Below are 22,737 nucleotides of genomic sequence, written 5' to 3'. Positions count from 1 at the left end.
GGTCTAGTTAACATTTCCTCGAACTAGGAAGGTATTCTACTGCAGGATTACTCGCTGATGCTAGAGCCTGTTAGCAGAAACAGGCCACATCTCAAGAAGATGGGGGTTTGAATGACTGGGAGAGGCTGTATATTGTGCATCACCAACCCATAACAGTCCATCTCTGCCAAGTTGCTTATTATATTATGTTAAATGACGAATCCCTTTTTGCACGAAAAGGAGAGATTCCTTTGTTTGTCATTTATAATTATTTTTCATGCAATAATAAAGTAGGGCAAATGGGCTCATGAGAGCTGTCTCACCTACTGTTTGAATAATTATCATCAATACCTATGTAATGCTGAAGTGGTTCTCAGAAATTCAATCATCATCATCACAGATTCCAATTCTTCAGTGTACTTAATTACAGTGATGATTACTATTCTGAATCACCAGTTAAGTGATCTCTTGTGCAATTAATTAACAGCAGTTGAATTTTAGTTTCAAATTCTGCATCATTATATTAAAATATTTTTAATTTGTAAAACAAACATACCCTTGTGTTTATCAGCAAAACCACCATATACTATCATACAAAAAGATTCTGAGTCAAAATATACTGTAACAGGATAGTTAAAAAAATATACATAACACAAAATACAGACTACATTTCATAAGTGATAGATGAAATAATTTAATAATTTACCAGTTCTGGTAAAGGATTCCACCATATTAAAAAGAAACCAGAACTAGAAGATCAGTCTTTGAGATATTTATGAACGAATGTTTTAGCTATATGGCTTACTTGAAAATTATCACTCAATGAAGAAATATATTAGAAGCAACTAATCAATCTAAATCTGATATTAGTTAAACGAGATGTAACAGTTAAGTTTTTTTTTTTTTCAATAAAATAACTATATTGATTATATTATATTTACCTCTTTAAGTGCGTTATATTCAGCCAAAGGCATAATTACTTCATGAACATAACGAATTCGTACTCTTAAGGAGCCCCAATTATCACGGATGGGAGGAGTAAGACCTCCAAGTGGAAACCAGTCTTCAACTTCCTCTCCACTAATTAAATTCTCCAGTTCTACAGTAAGATCAGCTAATGATAATAAATACCAACATATATTATTGCAGTGGATTTTATGTTTTCTTTGTGATAAAATCATTATCAGAATAAAAGAAAAAATATTCCAATTTTTGATTTTTTTTTTTTTTTTGTATTATACTGTGCACACTCTTTTCTGTAAACTAATAGAAACAGCTGGGGTTACTGATAGCAGATATACATAAAAGACTGATATAATTTTCCATTATTTATAAAAGAAGGATAAAATAATATACTTCTTAGTCCTAAAAAAAACTGGATAGCTTATTTATTTTTAATAATGGCAAATTCAACTTTAGAAAAGGGTTGGAATTTGGTAAGATAGTTTTTATATAGCTTGTTATATGGAGGAGTGAATGTGTGCGTGTGCGCGTGGGAGGTTCAAGGTTTACATGTCATGCACCCTGTTATTCAGGGTGATATTTTATTCTGATATTTTATATCCTTAAATCCAAGTTACAAAAAATTTAGCCTCTAGATCCCAGTCTCCAAATGCATGATCTACTGTAGGCAATCCCCAAATCCAGGTCCCAGTTCCTTACATCTTAAACATGCATCCTGCATTCAAGCCTCTTGTAGGCCCATTGTACACCCCAATCTCGTGGATTTTGCTATATGTTTAAATGCCAATTTATCATGCTTCTGATAACTATAGAAAACAGAGAAAGGGCAAAAGCAAAACAAACTTTGAAGATGAGGAGTTATTATCATATGCAAAAGACAGACAGCAAATTAAGGAATTTCTGACATCTCAATAACAAAGTTTTTCACAAAATGTTATATTAATCCCATTCTTATTGGTTGAGAAAAATTAATCGCCATGTTGTGATATTAAATATGTGTGTATGCAAGACTAAACGCTAGAACCTGTTATGCAAATTTAATGAATATAATGCACAGTGAGGTGGATTCTGGGATGTTGGCTTTTGAGGAATGTATCTGGCTCATTGTAATGAAAAGGAGTTGTGCTGAGAACATGTATGCCACACAACTCTTACCTGTTAATTCCCTCATGTGATTAAGATATACTGATTATGTGGTCTTTTTTTTTTTTTTTGATTCATCACATAACATATACACCACCTTCATATGGGCTGTTTTCAAGTTAGCTAATCTCAAATAGTGATAGCAAGGCTTATTCTCCTGGAAAACTTTTTTTTTTTTTATACACAAAACAAGAAAATTGGTCAGAGACCAGGCAGAACAATTAACAGACAAAAATGCTATGTAGTGGTTAGCAGATGGCATAGAAGACTGTGAAGCATAATGGTGGTAGCGTGGTGTTGGACAGTCGAGCAGCCTTCCATGCTCAGTTCTTGAATTCCATGGAGGTGTCATGTAATAATAACAATAATAATAATAATACCAAATTTCATTGAATTTTATCAAGCCACAGAAATTATTTCTATCATTTCAAATTATTTTGTCAATAAAAATTGTCTAATTATAAATGGATAAAATAAATAAAATAAAAACACTTTCTGAAGGTAAGCTTGATCTTAATAGTAAATATATAGATATGACCAAATATACATTGCATGAGCAGTCTGTTATAATTATTTCTATATAATAAACCTGTGTACAGATGAATTTTGCCTCTTGATATTTTTAATATAAGCCAATTGGAAAGAGAAGGCAGGGTAAACCTCAAAAAAAAATATGGATAATGAGACAGAACAAACCAATATGGTCTATACCTGTAATTAGTGTTATGATGATGATGATATTTTTAATACTTTCAAGAGACTATAATGACATCAGATTTATTCAAAGAATTCTACTGATCAAATGGTAGTACTTTGTGTAAAAATTTAGCAAGCGTGACAAAAAAGGTACCTTTAAATAACTTTGTTTTATGCACAAAGCCAGCAGTTTTGCTTATTTATTTTATAAAAAAAAAGTTTGAATAAAACTAAAATTTAAATTACTTGACAAATTCTAATAGAGACAAATTCAGCTACCCTGCCATCAACACCTGACATGTGGAGAGAATACTGGTCCAACAATCTCCCAACAAACGGCTTCCTTGTAGAATATCCATGTGTTCTGCAGCCTCGTTTTGCTCTTCCTAGGAAGATTTGGTCCATTATCAGAACTAACCAGAGCAGATGTGGCTACCTACTACATAAATGGGGGCTGTTGGACCACCCTTATTGTGACTGTTCTCCCATGGCTCAGACGATTACTCATATTGTGAACGACTGCCCAAGACGCCAATTTAACAGTGGTGGCCTACAGGAAATCCACAAGGTGACGGTAAGGCCTTGGATTGGCTTTCCAGTCTGGACACTGAACTGTAGTTGGTATGGTGGTGGTGGTGGTGGTGGTTATGGAGGAAATAGAAGATCAAAGTCCCGTTCACCACGAAGATGTTATTCTTGTGGCCGCTCTCACAGTCCTCATCAAAGTATCAGCAGAACTCCTCCTCATGCTAGAAGATGATGATGCAAAGTGAAATGGGTTTACTCTAATGGAGCAAGATTTTCACACAAGTCACAACTGCTCTCTAATAAAACCTCGTATACAGCTACATTCGTATTGTGATGTGTTGAGAGAACATGCAGTCTTGTCATATTTGGTGCAGTAGGATGATAATTTTCCATGACTTATTATAACAAATTACTTTTGCTTTTTTTAAAAAAGGAAGACTTGGAATGCAGTTCATGCCTTTTATGTAATAAACTTTTACATGTTAAGATTTTCATCATTTGTTTCTGGAGATTGTGATTGTACATTTCACTTGCCAGTTTCACAAAGCCATATGCGTAAATAAATAAATAAAACTTCAAGGACCCATTACACCATCTGAATTTAAATCAGAATGATTGCACCTCTATCCTAAAAGTTTGAGTTTCTCATCCAATGTAAATATAAAAATAAAAATTATTAATATTGAATTTTTTCTTGACAATTATTCATAAGACTATTACACTTTTTTTATAATCTTTGTCAAGTAGCTTTATTTTATCCTCCTACATGTTTCGCCAATCCTTTTCTATTGGCATCCTCAGGGAATACAAACTAGTAAGCTAAAATGAAGGTTACAGACTAGGTTATAACTGATAATTCTAATTCATACAAAAAATTGGTATTGTGCGTGTCTCGTTAACGTGATTTATTCGTTATGGTTCATTACGTAATTGTTATGAAAGTTCATTTCGTTGATGTTTAATGATCTGATAAAATTTTCCAAATTTCTGGTAAAATTAGACCTTGATTCTTGTTTAGGTTTTCAGTTTTACGGGCGACTGTAGCTGCTTCTTTAAAGGTTCTTGAATGGTAGTTATCTTCTATGTATGGCATAAGGCTCTTATCCCACTCAATATGATGGTTAGTAGAGGCAAAGTGGCATGAAAGGCCTGAAATGTCTTGTCTTTATTTCTGACATATCCTATGTGTTCTTTCTTTCTCGTTTCAAAGCTTCTAGAGGTCTGACCTACGTAACTAATACCACATGAGCAAGGTATATTATATACTCCAGAGTACTTGTAGAATGGGTGAGGATCTTTCGGTGATCTTAAAAATTTCCGAATAGTGTTGATTGGTTTGAATGCCACTCTGATCTTATGCAGTTTTAAAAGGTTAGCTAATTTTTTTGAAAGGTTGCTGACAAAAGGAATCGTAATTGTACTGATGTATTGGACATCATCACGTTGTTGATGTGGTATATCAGTAAAGAGAATCTTGTTATAGAGTCTTTTTGGGTAACCATTTAAAGAAAGTTCTCTGGATATTGTGGTTAATTCCGTTAGTAGGTCATCCTTGTCTGTCGTATACTGCATAGCTCTTTTCTTGAGACTATGGATAATGCTAAGTTTCTGAGCTATGTGATGAGCTGAGTTGAAATGGAGGTAACGTCCAGTATTTATAGGTTTTCGGTATACAGATAGGTTGATACTATTATTGGATTGTTTCTTTATTAAAATGTCAAGGAATGGCAGTTTTTTATCTTTCAATTTTACCAGAATGGAAAACTTTTATCAGATCATTAAACATCAAAGAAATGAACTTTCATAACAATTACGTAATGAACCATAACGAATAAATCACGTTAACGAGACACGCACATTGTCACGCACAATACCAATTTTTTGTATGAATTAGAATTATCAGTTATAACCTAGTCTGTAACCTTCATTTTTAGCTTACTAGTTTGTATTCCCTGAGGATGCCAATAGAAAAGGATTGGCAAAACATGTAGGAGGATAAAATAAAGCTACTTGACAAAGATTATAAAAAAAGTGTAATAGTCTTATGAATAATTGCCAAGAAAAAATTCAACACAATGAACAGGATCAACGAGTTCACCAAACAAAAGGTACGCAATCTCAAAGGTTTAAAATGCAAAAAAGCTAGGTATTTAAACCATCCGACTTTTTTAAAAAGATGTAGAGACAATAGCGTGATCCCAATTCTTCGTTTGAAACAATATTATAAAACTAGACAAGCCAACTTGATTTACCAACGAACTTCGTATGCTCTTCTTAGAGAAAGAATTCGCCATACGAGATTCATGCTTAGCAAAATAGACTCACAGTGCTATAATTTATTCACAGATATCTCTAATAATCTTGACGCTGAGACATGGCAACTAGTAGACAATATGATTAGCAACAGTTTTACCAAAACATTTAATCAAAGCAAAAAGACACAAATTAATAAATTCAATATACTGTATGATAATCATAGCAACTGCAAACCGTCTCTACCAGATAACCAAGTGATAATTAACCTATCTAAACACGTTTTAAGTAAACCTGAGATCTCTATCCTCAAAAAAGGATTCAAGTTTGCTTTAAAACCCACTGTCATTCCTAAAATAGAGTTCATCTGCAACTTAGAAAAAGCCTTCTCATTACTACCAGTTCCAATAGCTAATGACTTACGATTAAAAAGTAGCATAATGCTTTCAGCTCAGTCAAGATCTCCTAACACCAACTCTAACCAAATGGAAAGAAGAACGCTTCTCAAATTAAGGAATAATAAAGACATCATCATACTCAAAGCCGACAAAGGTAATAATACAGTTATTTTAAACACTTCAGATTATGAAGAAAAAATTAAAAATCTATTATCTGACAGGTCTGTATATGAAGTTCTCAGTAGAGATCCTACCACTAAAAACCATAATGACACCAACGAATTATTACGTGGAATGAATAACTGGCCTATAGAAATTATAAAAAAACTAAAATCTATGCACCCACTTACTCCTAGATTGTATGGGCTACCAAAAATTCATAAAGAAGGTATACCATTACGCCCAATAGTTGATGGAATCTATTCTCCCACTTACCAACTGTCCCAGTATCTTGCGACGATTTTACAACAACACATTCACGTCTCAGATACTTATATTAAAAACTCAAAACATTTTATAGATAAAATAAAAAACATCCCCATTTTTGAAGAGGATATACTAGCAAGCTTGGACATTACTTCTCTGTTTACTAACATTCCAGTGTTTGAAGTCATCAACATCTTAGACAACTTATTCCCTAAAAACATCACTACTTTGTTCCATCACTGTTTAACTTCTAACTATTTTATTTGGCAAAAAACGATCTACAAACAACTCACTGGATTACCTATGGGCAGCCCCCTATCACCTGCTTGTGCTGACTTATTCATGGAAGAGCTAGAGAAAAAAATCTTAACCCAGATCATTTGGGATAATACGAAAGAAGAACTAATGAATTACCTCAACCAAATCAATAGTTTCCACAATACCATCAAATTCACATTAGAAATGGAAAAAGATAATAAGCTGCCATTCCTTGGCATTTTAATAAAGAAACAATCCAATAATAGTATCAACCTATCTGTTGTCGTGACGTTCTCTTTTACAACGTTCGAATCCGCCATCTTGTTATAGGTCACTCTTATTAATAAAACAACTAATTGCAAATTGATCACCGATCCAAAAGTAGGGAAATTTATAATTATACTGCGCCACCCTATTTTTAGATTAGTCTATATAAAATAGTAGGATCAATTCTTAATTAAGTTAGCAGTCTTCTCATTTAGGCCGAATTATTTACTATTCTACTTGGGGCACCCGCAAGATTCGAATTTTTTATGAACGGTGCAATAAAAGGGAATTCAGGCAAACACAATATTTAGATTAACAAAATAAAATATTTAATATATGATATATAACAAATACAAGAATTCTACTTTTAAATGTAACAATACAAATAACTTAATACATCTTGCTAAATCACTCATTCCAATTTAATGTTCTAAACTTTAACATACAATTCACAGCTTCAAAATCACAAGTTTTCTTAACTCAAGTTAATAAAACAAAACTTCTCATTTGATCAGTCTGCACATATCTATCAGTTGTACTTAATGTTTAAATTCACAGCAGGCACTAATCAAGGTAGACAATATTCCAAGCAATCTTATTTTGGACCTTGAACTTCGAAGATACGTTATAGTTAATGTTAGAATAGACAAACATGTATGACTACTCTTACCAGATACAATCTTCAACACATCAATTTATTGTGAGCACATTTATGAATTAACTTATTTACGCTAGCGGAACACATTAAATAAAATTCTCCAACGCTTTAACTGAACTACTGTTAATCGCGCTTCACTACTCTAAACAACAGCAATAAGGTACTGATATCTTTCCTTGTTTACTTTTCTCCAACTAGTTAAACTCATTATAATTCTTCTCAAGGCAACATAGAATTAAGGCGTAATCCTAGACTAACTGGAACTAATCAGAATTTCCCATTGCATGTCCAGTTCTTTATTTATCCGATTACAACATTAATTTTCCATTCTACAACAACAGCTGATTTCACTTGCAGCTGAGAATATGATTCACTACGTTTTGGCTCACTTCTAAACACTATTCTCATGAATTTCCGCCCTAAAGAATTTATAGTTTTCTTTCACTTCTTTGCTTGTATGCTACCTTCCTTCAGGCTCCGCAAAACTCTCTCCTTTTCTCTAATTAAAATTCTTATTGCCTTTCTTTCTCCTTTTGGTTCCAAGGTCACGCACTCTTCGACTCGTGCCTGTTTATTTCATGCGTCTCCATGACAACCAATGAACGCAAACATTTCGCTAATGTAATACAACGCTCTACTACTACATAAGTGATTACATAACGTTAAATTTTTACAAATAAGAATAAACAGAATATTTGAGCTACTTAATCAGCTTTTTCATTATGTATACAATTATTTATAATAACACTTTTCGTTACATCATATATATATTTTAGTTATCATAAATTCTAGACATATTATTATTTAATAAATTAATAGTAGGTTAAGTTTAGAATAAATATTTAATTAGTGATCCTTAATTAAGGAACAATAAATAATTTTTATACAAATCATGATTAATATATAATAAGCAATGTTAAATTTGAATGAAAAAAATAAATTCACAACATAGTTTCATTCACAATTTAACACTGTATACTGAAAACCTACAAATACTGGACGTTACCTCCATTTCAACTCAGCTCATCACATAGCTCAGAAACTTAGCATTATCCATAGTCTCAAGAAAAGAGCTATACAGTATACGACAGACAAGGATGACCTACTAACGGAATTAACCACAATATCCAGAGAACTTTCTTTAAATGGTTACCCAAAAAGACTCTATAACAAGATTCTCTTTACTGATATACCACATCAACAACGTGATGACGTCCAATACATCAGTACAATTACGATTCCTTTTGTCAGCAACCTTTCAAAAAAATTAGCTAACCTTTTAAAACTGCATAAGATCAGAGTGGCATTCAAACCAATCAACACTATTCGGAAATTTTTAAGATCACCGAAAGATCCTCACCCATTCTACAAGTACTCTGGAGTATATAATATACCTTGCTCATGTGGTATTAGTTACGTAGGTCAGACCTCTAGAAGCTTTGAAACGAGAAAGAAAGAACACATAGGATATGTCAGAAATAACAGACAAGACATTTCAGGCCTTTCATGCCACTTTGCCTCTACTAACCATCATATTGAGTGGGATAAGAGCCTTATGCCATACATAGAAGATAACTACCATTCCAGAACCTTTAAAGAAGCAGCTACAGTCGCCCGTAAAACTGAAAACCTAAACAAGAATCAAGGTCTAATTTTACCAGAAATTTGGAAAATTTTATCAGATCATTAAACATCAAAGAAATGAACTTTCATAACAATTACGTAATGAACCATAACGAATAAATCACGTTAACGAGACACGCACAATACCAATTTTTTGTATGAATTAGAATTATCAGTTATAACCTAGTCTGTAACCTTCATTTTAGCTTACTAGTTTGTATTCCCTGAGGATGCCAATAGAAAAGGATTGACGAAACATGTAGGAGGATAAAATAAAGCTACTTGACAAAGATTATAAAAAAAGTGTAATAGTCTTATAAAAATTATTTATTTCACATAATCCTTGTAGCATGCAATACTTGCTTTACTGGTTAGCTATTTTATTATATTTATTTTTTTTAGCTCTCACCCACAAATTGTTGGAAACCTATAGTGGGTTAGTATCATGGCTGAGACAAAGATTTTTTTTTTCTTATTTTTTAATTTCTTACATAGCATCTGGAAAAAAAAAAAAAAAACTCATTCCAGAGACCAAACATTGAAGTTCCTCAAGCCACTTCAGGCTCCCAATAAATGGGCTAATGTTTGCACATTGGATGGTGAAATTCATCACCCACATATTTATGCTTATGGTAGGATCAGAACTTGCAACCTGTTGGGTGATGTGGATACATTAATTAATCAGCCAACTAGTTTCCCACATCTTGGGGAATTTCTCAAAACTATATTCAGTTAGGCTGGTTTTTAGGGTAGATGCCGATTCTGAAAAAAGCCTTTTACAAGAAACTTACTGTGTTTCTTGTAAAAGGCTTTTTACAAGAAACACAGTAAGTTATCCTTGGGGGAGTGGATAAGGCCGCTAGTTTTAAGTAGGATTTGAATGCAGTAGAGACTGTATTTCTTTAAGTCTTGTTTGCTCCCTTAGGGGCCAACTAATTTCTCTCTTCTTAGTTTATATAAAATTCCTTGTTTCTGAAAGTAAGTCTGTTATAGGCAGGCTGGAAAATATGTTAATATCCACTTGGAAGAACATAAGAAATACATGTAGAAAGTTTTTTAACTTGGGTATATCATGTATTCAAGATAACAAGTAATTTTATATAAACTTGGTTTTTAATCCTATTTCCCAAGTGAGCAAACAGACAAGTCAGTCAAGTTTGCGCCTGCATGTAGTGCAAGTCTGAGGCAACTCATGATAGTGCCACTCTAGGAAACTCGTGGTAAAGGTGGATTAAGCTCTGATCACTTTCCTTAGTAATTTTCCCTTAATGTAAAGCACATCCCCTTGCAGAGATGTATAATGTTATGCATTAAAGGCAATGGTCACTACCCATATACCGGTTTCGACCTTTATTGAGGTCTCGTCAGTGGGAACCAGACCAGACAATGCTAAGGTTGAAGTAATGCCACACTTATATGAATTTTACCTAAACAAGTTGCCACAAGGTGCTTTGATCTTATTAAATAAAATCTCAGGATGAGAGATAAATGTAGAAAGTTTTTTAACTTGGGTATATTATGTATTCAAGATACCAAGTAATTTTATATAAACTTGGTTTTTAATCCTATTTCCCAAGTGAGCAAACAGACAAGTAAGTCAAGTTTGTGCCTTCACATAGTGCAAGTCTGAGGCAACTCATGGTAAAGGTGGATTAAGCTCTGATCACTTTCCTTAGTATTTTTCCCTTAATGTAAACCACATTCCCTTGTGGAGATGTATGATGCTATGCATTAAAGGCAATGGTCACTACCCATTACGTGCAGGAGCAAACTTGACTTACTTGTCTGTTTGCTCACTTGGGAAATAGGATTAAAAACCAAGTTTATATAAAATTACTTGGTATCTTGAATACATAATATACCCACGTTAAAAAACTTTCTACATCTATCTATCATCCTGAGATTTTATTTAATAAGGTCAAAGCACCTTGTGGCAACTTGTTTAGGTAAAATTCATATAAGCGCTGCACTACTTAAACCTTAGCATTGTCTGGTCTGGCTCCCACTGACGAGACCTCAATAAAGGTCAAAACCGGTATGGGTAGTGACCATTGCCTTTAACCCTCCTACTGGCCGATGTGGATGAAATAGCCAGTCAACCCCAGAATTTTTCATGGATCAAAACTTCATCGGCATTCTATCTTCAAGTATTTACCCTCCTCTGCCGTTAATCCCTTAACGGCGATTTTAGAGCCATTAACAGATTAACTGTGGTGGAGGGACTTTTGAGTCACTTGTCTTTACATGTACTGTGGTACTTGGAATTTGCTTTACTGTACTAGGTTATTTGATCGTCCCCCCCCCGCACAATTTATTGTGTCTTTCCAAAAATAGAAGTTTCACATCTGCCAAAATAAACATTCAATCCTGAAATGACCACAGATCAGCCTTTGCAATGAATATATTTTAGTAATAGTAAATTTCCTTCATTTTACTGACAATATAGATTCTTTTTACGAATTTTCAAATATTTGATTGCATTTAAAATATTTTGTCAAATATTTATATTTTAAAATAACATTTAGTGAAATAAATATGACATTTTGCTTTCTTTCTTTGCAAAATACCTTTATATGGATCGTCGCATTTCAATTTTAGGAACAATTTTTTTTATTTTTTTTAATGAACAGATGATTATAAACTGCATTACTTGGTTTCCGATATTGTGTCTTTTTTAGCATCAAAAATTTATATCCAATGTTATTTTATCAGAGACTCTTCACCTTCTTCTTTTGCTTAAAATTGCAACAGATTTTTTATTTCATTTTTTTTTTTTGTAGGATGCACATACTATAATATCCAGTGCTTAATAACTGTAGATATGTTGAAAATATAATAGGAAGGATATCCTGTATGGAATGATTCAAAATTTATGCTCATTTTAAGGATATTTTACTGCAACCCCCCCCCCCCCTCCTGTCCTGGAACTCAGTTATATAACTACTTTAAATTTCTACTGGTTTGAAAGCTTTCAGAGAGTATTCAAAATCTCTTATTTCATTGAGAGATTTTGAATATACAACATACAGAAGCTTTCAATATACAACAATAATATTGTTGTATATTGGAAGCTTCTAATTCTGTACTCTTTATTAGCATCTGAAATCAGCTGGTCAGCAGTCTGCTGAAATTATTCTATGGTTTAGAAATACTATGCTATATTGTCAATATGTAAGACTTTATACCACACAAAAGAAAGTTCAGTTGTGTTATTTTTTTAATTTTTTTTTTTAAATTCTAAATATTATTACTTCTATTGCTGCTGGTTGCTATTTCTGAAATACGTCTTAGAAATACTGGACAATAATCCTCTTAGCTGGAGGAAAAGCTAAAAGTGTGAGATTACTCTTTTGAGAAACACAAGAGAGAAAGTTTCCCAGAAGTTGCACTAAATTGCCTCAAGCAAGAATGTCCTGTTTCATTTTCAATTGTTGATTAGCAGACATCCTAACACAGAAAAAGTGACATTTCTTTTACAGGCTGATGCAGTATTTATGCCAAAAATGATTTCTTTATTTATAGTGATCAGTTTCACTTTTATCATCGAAAAATGCTAAATTATTTAATACAATTACCTTGAAAAAAAGGATTTGACCTTAACATATTCGATATTTCGAGTAAATACGATATGTTAAGGTCATTTTCAGGAACATATACACTACACTACAGCAACTAGCATCATGCCATTGTAAGCTATATAAAATCTAAGCCGAATTAATTTATACAGCTGGATCTATTGTGGTTAACAAGAATAATAAAATAAAATAAAAATAAAAGTAAAATGAATAAATAATACACAATTAATTACATCAGCCAATCAGAAAATACATATGATTATTAAGCCTTACTTTTAGTCTTGATACTTTTTCAAGAATTGCTGTATGCAATCATTGGTTGATGAATGGCAATGAATTTAGCCTGGCAATGGGTTTGCTGGTTGACTTTTCCTTATTGACGTTACTTCTACTTTCAAGTCCAACAGCTGATGTTATTTTCATTACTTTTGTGAGTAGAAGTGGTAACTGTAGCATGGTACTCTAGGCAATCTGAGGATGTGCATTGTTGCCAGAATTGTATATATGGTGATGAAAACTTTCAGACCATCATTCTTGCTTATATTTGGTTGTTTTGTCAAAGTCTCACAGAACTCTTTAACTTTTCTTTTTTACCAGGTCCTTGTCTAATCCATTATGAGAAAACAGGCATTTCTGATCATGTACTGGAGACCTCAATAGTATTGACTGTAAAGGCACAGAACTCTTATGTCACACAAGAACCTGGTATGAAAGAAAATTTAAAGAGACCTGTGAAACTTTCATAACACAACCAAATTTAGAAAAGAATATCAGGAATATCAAGAATCTTTAGGCAAGAACAGTTAACACTGATATCTACAAACAAAAGTAATGAAAATAGCATCTGCTAATGGCTACTTGAAAGTAGAAGTAACTTCATTTTAAAAATGTCAAGGAAAACCTTTTTTTTAAGGACTTTAGGCTAAATACAATACCACAGTTGAACCAATGATTGAATACAGCAATATAAAAATATAAGGTTTAATAACCAGATCAGAAAATAACAATTTTCTGATTCAAAATAAAATTATTTTATTAATTTTATTTTGATTTATTTTATCAATTATTTTATGCTTGCTTATTTATTTATTGTCTGTGCGGTTAGCCTAGTGGCTATGCACTTCACAGCCATATGCCTGGGGAAGGAGTGTCCTAGGTTTGATTCCCGTCGACGACGCGAGGAGCTGAAGGATATTCCTCACCCATAGCCAAGTTAGCCGGTCTTGGGCATGGACAGCAAGAGTTTTTCATCCTGCAAGCAGGCAAACTGGCCCCGTGAACACATGGGATACAATCATAGGATATAGTATGGTAAGGAAGTCAAAGGAAACCACCTTGCTTATAATCATTTCCCTATATGGTAGTATATATATAGCTACCCGTAAATAGCCAAAAGGCTATAACCACAAAACAACATTTATTTATTCTTTTTTACAATAAGAAGTCAAGTTAGAGTAATTAATTAGTCAGACTATATTCATGTAGTCTGTAATGATAGTGCTAGCAATGTATATAGATGTATATATTCCTGAAGATGACTTCAAAGGTTTAAATATAGAATTTTAATGTTATTCAAGGTTTTTTTTTATTAATTTTTTTTTATTTCAAACAGTAGTTCACCCCATACATCTAGTATAATAAGGGTGATGAAGTTCATCTACCACCTAAAGACATTCAAGAAATGGATGACTGCAGTGAGATTTGACCTATGACCGAATGGCTGGAGAGAGGAAGTGCTGTCCAATTGGCTAAACAGGATATCAAATGTGTTCTAAGAGAGTATCATTTGAATGCGTTCAAATGATAAATTATAAAAGTATCGTGAAAATCATAACATACCAGTTATAACTGGTGTTTTAGCATATCTTTAATTATTAAGCAACAATGAAAACAAATGTGCTATCAGATATCTTGTAGCACTTGAAATACTTCTGAAGACTAGTTTTCATAAAAATGTAATTACACACACACACACACATCAACTCCATATACGAGATGGTACATGACCTGTAACATAGCAATGCCAAGTGTAAGCAAAAGAGTTGAACAGTTGGAGATCACAGCACTCAGGAAAATTATATGGAAAATTCTGATTCCTCATATCATTTTCATATGAGTTCAGATAAGTCTGACAATAAAATGCATATGGATGTGAAGAGTAGATGTTGATGTTTTTATATATTTAAAGGAAAGCAAGAGAATGGTGGTGATTAATTTGGTGAAGCAGCATCCATGAAAATACAGAAAGGACACAATGCAAAAATATCTATGGGAAAGTGATTACAGGGAATCTGTGAGCATGAAGGAAAAGTGGCATTAAATCTAATATTAAAATACAGTAAAACCCCGAAGTTACGTGGGACCAACAAAAAGCGCGTAAGTCGGGTATAATTTTGCATATAATTTATATATGCAAACATACAATTGGGACCAAAGGTTTACAAAAACACCTATATTTTTTAAGAAATATAATCATAATTGTAGTTTTTCGTACATAAAAAAAAGAAAGTTATTTCGATGTCGATGGTTTCGTCTGACGGCATAATGTCTTTTTCTTATCACGCAAAATTTCTTCATAGCAAGCTAATGATTTTTTTTATTCCTTGCCTTGTAGCTACAATTCGTTCCTCGTTAGAATGTATGTCCTCCAAAATCTGTAAACCTTTCTTTTATGATTGTTCTTACTGTGGATTCCTGTAGATCGAACTTCTTTGCTAGCTCACAAATTTTCATTCCGCCTTCAAAATCCTGAATAATGTTGAGTTTTGTTTCCAAAGTCAATGTTTTTCTTTTCTTGCTAGCTGTAGAAGAATCAGACTTGCTTCTTTTAGACGACTTTATTATCTTTTATGTGATAAAATTTTTATCAAGAACATAACATTAAACAATAGCAAGGTTTGTAGACTATAAAAATCGTGTATGAATGGAGACTGCGTGAAACACGTCAGTGCTTGTTCACAGCGTGTGCGACACTGGCAAATGCGGCCAGCGCCTGAAAGATATGACTAGCAGTGAGGCGTGAAGCAGGACAGGAATACGTACATAGAAGAAACCACATAGCTCCAGATTCGCGTAAGTCGGGGTATGACTGTATATATTAATAAGTGTATATTAAAATTGTAGATATTAATTTCCGCTCTTTATTTTATGCAGATGAAGTTATACTCTCAAATAAGTCCTATACAAGTCTGCAGGATTCCTTATTATCCAAACATTAATAAATTAGCAGCACACAAACAATCCAGTGTTCAAAGTAAACTTAACTTACAAATTTTCATTCCGCCTTCAAAATCCTTAATAATGTTGAGTTTTGTTTCCAAAGTCAATGTTTTTCTTTTCTTGCTAGCTGTAGAAGAATCGGACTTACATTATTTACATTTCACTTCCTGCCACCACATTTCTCAGAAACTTAGTATTGTACACATATTGAAGAACCGTGCCTCTCTCCTTACAACAGATCAACAAGACCTCCAGGAAGAACTATCCCTGATATCCACCAACCTTGCCGTGAATGGATTTCCTCGAAGACTCGCCCACAAGATACTTTTCTCTGAACCCCGACAAAGACAACAAGATGATGTACATTATATTTCTACCATCGTCATTCCATACTTAGGGACAGTTTCCAATAAGATTGCTAGACTCCTCAGACCACATAAAATAAGAGTGGCCTTTAAACACACAGAAACGATTAGACAATTCTTAAGATAGCCATCCTTTCTCCAAATATGCTGGAGTTTATAACATACCCTGCTCGTGCGGCTTGAATTACATCGGCCAAACTTCAAGGAGCCATGAAATTAGGCAAAAAGAACACATAGGTGACATCAATAATAACAGAGAAGAAAAATCAGGGTTAGCTTTTCATTTAAGAATGAACCATACCATAGAGTGGGATAGAAGCACAATTCCTTACATGGAGGAGGACTTCCGCTCCCGAATTTTTAAGAAGGCCACAACAGTTGCCCGCTGTATACAAAACCTTAACAGGAACCAAGGACTAATCTTGCCCGTGATCTGGAAGACCCTTATCAGCTATAGAACGTTCCTAAATAACAACAAGTGATATCATCCATGCTCTATGAATGTATTGTATGCGCTCTGTTCTTTGTTTAATATAATTGGAATCGGATGATTATAGTTTGTAACAGTTTTTTACTTTTTAGTGCCTTACATCAGTTATGTACCCTGAAGATGCCAACAGCCTTAGTTGGTATAACTTAGTTGTTTATTATATGCACTTGATCAATATAATCCCATTAAAAGTCTTTCCAGAGCTTCATAAACATAAACTTAACTTATTTGCAAGCTGAGTTAGAAATAAAACATGATGAAAAACTAAAATATAAAAGAGTTCTAAAAAAATTATGGGAGTGAACAAAATAGCAATCACTGGCAGAATAGTATTAAAAATGAAGGCATTAGAAGGAACCTGATGTTGTTAGCATTTGGGAATATGTGAATTCTAAAATCTCAGGTGGTATGGTCACTGAAACAGAATAGTCTACCAATGCTAACTTGAACATATGATGCATTAAAAGCGACCACTATCTTATCGTTCTAATCAGGATATCCAATTAGCATTTTATCACATCTACTTATTAAGTTACCTAAGTAATCATAACGTCTATTTTTGAGTAAAATCTTCTTGGGAACACCATGCAGAATCAGGACTTGTTATACATTCTTGCCACATTTCTTTTGTGACATAGGGATTGACTGTTAATTTGTCCTGTGTCACAATATAACTATTTAGGTAACTTATGAGAGTTGTTTGAAAAGTTTGATAAATTTCCAATAGACGATGCAATTCGTTCATTCATACCAGTGTCGGCACATGCAACGAGTAGTTCTCGTTTGGCAAACATTTAAAATGACTGTGTTCATATTTTTCATAAAAATGGAGAAAAATTAGTTTCGTGCAGTGATATTTAAACACTTTTATTTGAAATGGATGGCAGAGCAGATCAAAGCCTATTTATTTTTGAATAAATGAATTTAAAAGTGGTCGTAAGTCCATCAATGATGAAGCACTTTGGACGCCCAACTGAGGTCACTATGAAGGAAATGATTGACAAAATTCATGGCATCGTTATGGAAGACTGCCAAGTGAAAGTGTGTGAGATTGCTGAGATTGTAGGCATCTCAACTGAACGGGTGTATAATATATTATATGAAAAATTGCACATGAAAAAGCTGTGTGTGTGGGTGTGTGCGATGGGTGCCATGACTGTCGATCAAAAAACACATGCGAAAAGACATTTCGATGCAGTGTTTGGCGATGTTTAATTGCAATTCGTAGGATTTTTTGCATCGATTTGTGACTGTAGATGAAACTTGGATCCACCACTACACACCTCAGTCCAAGCAGCAGTCAAAACAGTGGACAATGCCAGGTGAAAGAGCACCTAAAAAAGCAAAGACCATTTTGTCATCTGGGAAGGTGATGGCCACTATTTTTTGGGATTCCCAAGGAATTATCATATGATAGACTATTTGGAAAAGGGTAAGACAATAACAGGAGTCTATTATGCGTCACTGTTGGAAGTGATGCATAAGAAGAACTGCAGAAAAAACGGCCAAGATTGGTACACAAAGAGTGCTCTTTCATCAAGACAATGCACCGTCCCACACATCAGCTGTTTCAATGGCAAAATTGCACAAATTGAGGTTCAAATTGGTTTCACATTCACCAGATTTGGCCCCATGTGACTTTTTGTTCCCAAACTTAAAAATTTGGTTCAGTCAGCAAGAAAAAAGTTTCTTTGAACAATGATGTCATTAAGGCTGTCAATGACTATTTTGCACAATTTGACAAATCCTACTTTTTAAATGGGATGAAAAAATTGGAAACTCGCTGGACCAAATGTGTAGACCTCAATGGAGACTATGTTGAGAAATAAAGGTGATTTTTTTCCAAAAAAAGTGTTTAACTTATTTTTTTACAAAACCTTTCAAACAACCCTTGTAATAAGTAGGTGTGAAAAAACAATAATTATGTGTCCTGGTCAGAACATGGATAAAGGAGTAGTTGCTTTTAACATGCACCACCTGTTCAAGTTAGCATTGGTAGCACAAATTAAGACAAATTAATCAAGACAAATTAACAGTCAATCCCTAAGTCACAAAAAAAATGTGTTGAGAATGTATAACAAGTCCTGATTGTGCATGGTGTTCTCGGGAAGATTTTACTCAGGAAGGTAATAGATGTGATTACGTAGGCAACTTAATAAGTTAGATGTGATAAAATGCTAATTGTGTATCCTGGTCAGAACACAGATAAACTAGTGGCTGCTTTTAACATGCATCATATGTTCAAGTTAGCATTGATAGCATTTTTTAAATTATCATGTGCACAGACACAAAACAAGAATAGTCTATAATTCTGTTTCAGTGACCATACCATCTGAGAGACTCAGATCTAGGTGGGTTGTACAGTTGCATCTTAGAAGACCTGATAATGTTGGAATCCTGACAGATAACATACCAGTTACGAGAAAAATTTCTGACAGGAAATTAGTAATAATGTAAAGTTTTTATGTAATACAATCATCATATCCCACATACAAACCCATAGGGTACATGTCAGAAAGCTGATGATGATGATGATTATGGGATGATTGTTTTTTGGTAAAAATTCTGGTAGAATTTTATGTAAAACGAGTTTTGTGTAGTATCTTAATGAATGTACTTTCATAGAAAACACATTACAAGTAACAGTAATATCACCATTTCAAGTCATTAAAAAAAAAACTGAGCATTTCACTTTTAACATAGTATACTAAGAGAAATTCTCGGATTCAAAGGAATGGTTTGTTTAGTGCAAGGTTTTTGCTACAGTAAATTTAATGAAAAAGATCGATCCTCCCATGAAACAAAAAGGAAATAGCAGATGACAAAATAATGTTCATGTATGACATATAGTGTGTAAAGTGATATGAAAAGTACAAATTGAAACAATAATGGGAAACATAAGAAAGAAGAGATCAGAAGAGTATAAAATTATAAAAAGGAAATTTCAAAATTCACATTTAAATTTAGAAATATTATGTTAGCTGAAATTATTGTCACTTACCTGAAATCTTCATAATAAACTAAATATGTGCACAGCCTATAGTCAATAAACTCTATAATTGGGAACATCTAACTACAGATAGGGAGGAAACACTAGTGATGAACATTAGTCAGAATTAGGGAGGGCAGAAGTGACTGGTATAGCTGGTGTGAATAAGTTGACTTCTAATTGGAAAGACGCCCAATGATGGGCAGTTGATATCAATTGACATTGTTGCCATAGGACTATAAGTTAAAGAAATATGCACACAATATTTCTTCAATTTGAAGTAGAATTAACAGTTATAGTCATAACAGTTCATGCTGAGTATAAAAGATTCTTTATCTGCCAGATAAAAAACTATTGAGATTTAGAATTTTTGATTTCAATGGTATAGTCTGCACATATTTAGTTCATATTTATGTGGGCACTGCTAAAGTATTGCATATTTTCAAGTGTTTCTTTTTTGTACTATATTTGGATTGAGTGTTCTATTTATCTATAATCTGTAAAATTTTGAAGTTTTTAATTTTATGTCTTCTGATCAAATAAGACATTTCAGCCATTTAAGGCACAGTTTTTAGAGAAGATGGCAAGTTAAATATGGAAGAACACAACAGAAATAAACAATGGGGAACAAAATGTCCCATTTGAACCAAAAAAATGAAAGCATTCTGAACAGTTTATCTCTTGTCATTTGGCTTTTACACATCCAGAAAAGTTAAATAGAGATCTTGGATTTCTCATTATTTATCATAAAATGAAAATCTGATCCTGACAACCTTTGTTTATTATTGTTATTATTATTATTACATGACACCCCCAGGGAGTCTAAAGACTCATTGAGGGAGGGCACCTACTACACAACTCTCGGTCTCCACCAACTACTTTCATCATCCACTCCAATGCCATCTACCGCCACCACCATCACTAGTATTTTCACAGACAATCACAAACATCCATGTCAACAGCGGGATTCGAACCTGCAGCTTTTGATTGGAGAACAGATACGCTAACCACTCGGTCAACTAGGCCGGCATAGTTTAGCCTGAACTTAGCTTGTTCTACTGCAAGTTTTTCCCTTCTTCAATTTTCTTAGCCTTTCCTCAAGTATGTTTGCATAAATCCTACTTGGAAAATACTATCTTTGGTCCTATGCTATTAGTTACTGTTAGCATGGGACCAAATGGGAATTGGAAAAATGTCAGCAATGCATGGGAATCTTTGAAAAAGCGCTTAAATGAGGCAGTATCTGCATGCATTCCTAGTATTCAAAGAATAAATATGTTGGAAGCGAACTGGTTGTGCAACCTTATTAAACAAGAGATCCACAAGAAGAAGATGATGTGGAAAGAATATCTTGAGAATGAAAGAGAAGTTATGAAAGATATAAAGCTCAGGCCCCCCCAAAAAAAACCGACTATTGAGAGAAAAGCTAAATCAGAGTATGAAAAGAACTTGACTATGCAAACTAAAGGCAACAATGCAAAAGAAAGAATGAATGTGGAAGAATAACGTTACTGAATGCAGATGGTACTCTAGTGTCAGAAGCTAATGAGATTGTCCAATTAATGAGTGCTCACTTTGCTAAGATATATCAGCCAGGTGTATGTAACATGGTGCTACTGCTACATTGGATGAAGAGTTAGAGGTTCATGAAAATGAGGTTGAAGAGCCGTTGCATAACCTGGAGAAGAATTTGTCAATAGGGACAGATGGAATATCAGCATGTTTTGGCTGATATTCCATCAGCCTAGCCAGTCGAATTGGCTAGACCTTTCACACATTTGTATAACTTGAGTCTCAGCTCAGGAATGGAAGGAATGTATGATAGCTTCACTATACAAAGGTGGTGCAAAAACTGATGTGTCTAACTACCAACCTATCAGTATCTCTGGTGTGATAGTGAACATTTTAGAGAAGTTGGTAAGAATTTGCATACACAAATGGGTAGACAAACAAGCTATACTCTGCAAGTAGCAGGATGAGTTTACTAAAGGAAGGTCACGTTTTAGCAATTTGCTCATATTTCATAACAATGTTAGAACCAAGTTATCCATAAAGGGAATGGATAGCCTATGATAATGTTGGAGCTTGTTAAGGCATTTGATAGGATACCACATGAAAGGCTGTTGCATAAACTAGAAAATATGGGATTGGAATAGAAACTCTTGACTTGGATCAGGGTATGGTTAACAGAAATATATCAAAATGTGGTATACAGTGGGTGTGAATCTGCTAGATTTAAGTGACCAGTGGTGTACCTCAGGGATCAGTCCACGAGCCATTGTTGTTGTTCAATCTATACATTGATGACATTAGGAGGGGTCTAACAGATGTGCAGTTGTTTGCTGATGATGCGAAGATAGACAGGACAATCAGGGATGCTACTGATATCCAGCACATACAAAATGATTTGAATAAGCTGGAAATTTGGACAAAAGAGAATGGATATCAGTTTAATGTTAGTAAGTATAAAGTTTGCGTGATGAGATTTCCAGTGGCATATTATATTAGCAGGGTTATAGCCACGTCAGTTGCTACAAGAAACTGACAAGGCTAAGGATCTTGGCATAATGGTCGATAGGAATTTGAAGTTCAAAGGTCGTAGAGTAAAAGTTTCAAATACAACTCACTGAATAATTGTAATGTTGAAGCAAACCTTGAAATGTAAGGATAAGGAAGTCATTTTGCCTCTTTATAAGGTCTTGATACAACCACATCTGGATTGTTGTGGGAAGATTTGGTCTCCTGGGTTCTAAGGTGATAAGCTGTGGAAAGGGTGCAAAGAAGAGTTACAAAGATTATATCTGGATTACGGGATTTAGATGAGGACAGATTTCGAGTATTAGGATTACAGATTCTGGTTAACAGGTGAAAGATGGATGTATGATAGAGGTCTATAAACTTCTGAAT

General features: G+C 33.8%; 1 protein-coding gene across 6 annotated transcripts in view; it reads right to left on the bottom strand.

The window, feature by feature from the left end:
- The window catches only part of vap (RAS p21 protein activator vap), a 689,463-nt gene that overhangs the window by 294,802 nt on the left and 371,924 nt on the right, over positions 1–22,737 (bottom strand). For all 6 annotated transcript variants that reach the window (XM_090406565.1, XM_090406568.1, XM_090406566.1 and 3 more), the window contains exon 15: positions 921–1,093. In XM_090406565.1, the coding sequence (XP_090262691.1) occupies positions 921–1,093 (173 nt within the window). The remainder of the gene's footprint in view (positions 1–920; positions 1,094–22,737) is intronic.

This window comes from Typopeltis vanoorti, chromosome 16, assembly GCF_054136105.1.
Source record: "Typopeltis vanoorti isolate ZY-2024b chromosome 16, IOZ_Tvanoo_1.0, whole genome shotgun sequence".
NCBI classification, from domain to species: Eukaryota; Metazoa; Arthropoda; class Arachnida; order Uropygi; family Thelyphonidae; genus Typopeltis; species Typopeltis vanoorti.
The sequence above is the reverse complement of the archived record's forward strand: the minus strand, read 5'-3'. Positions and strand labels throughout refer to the sequence as shown.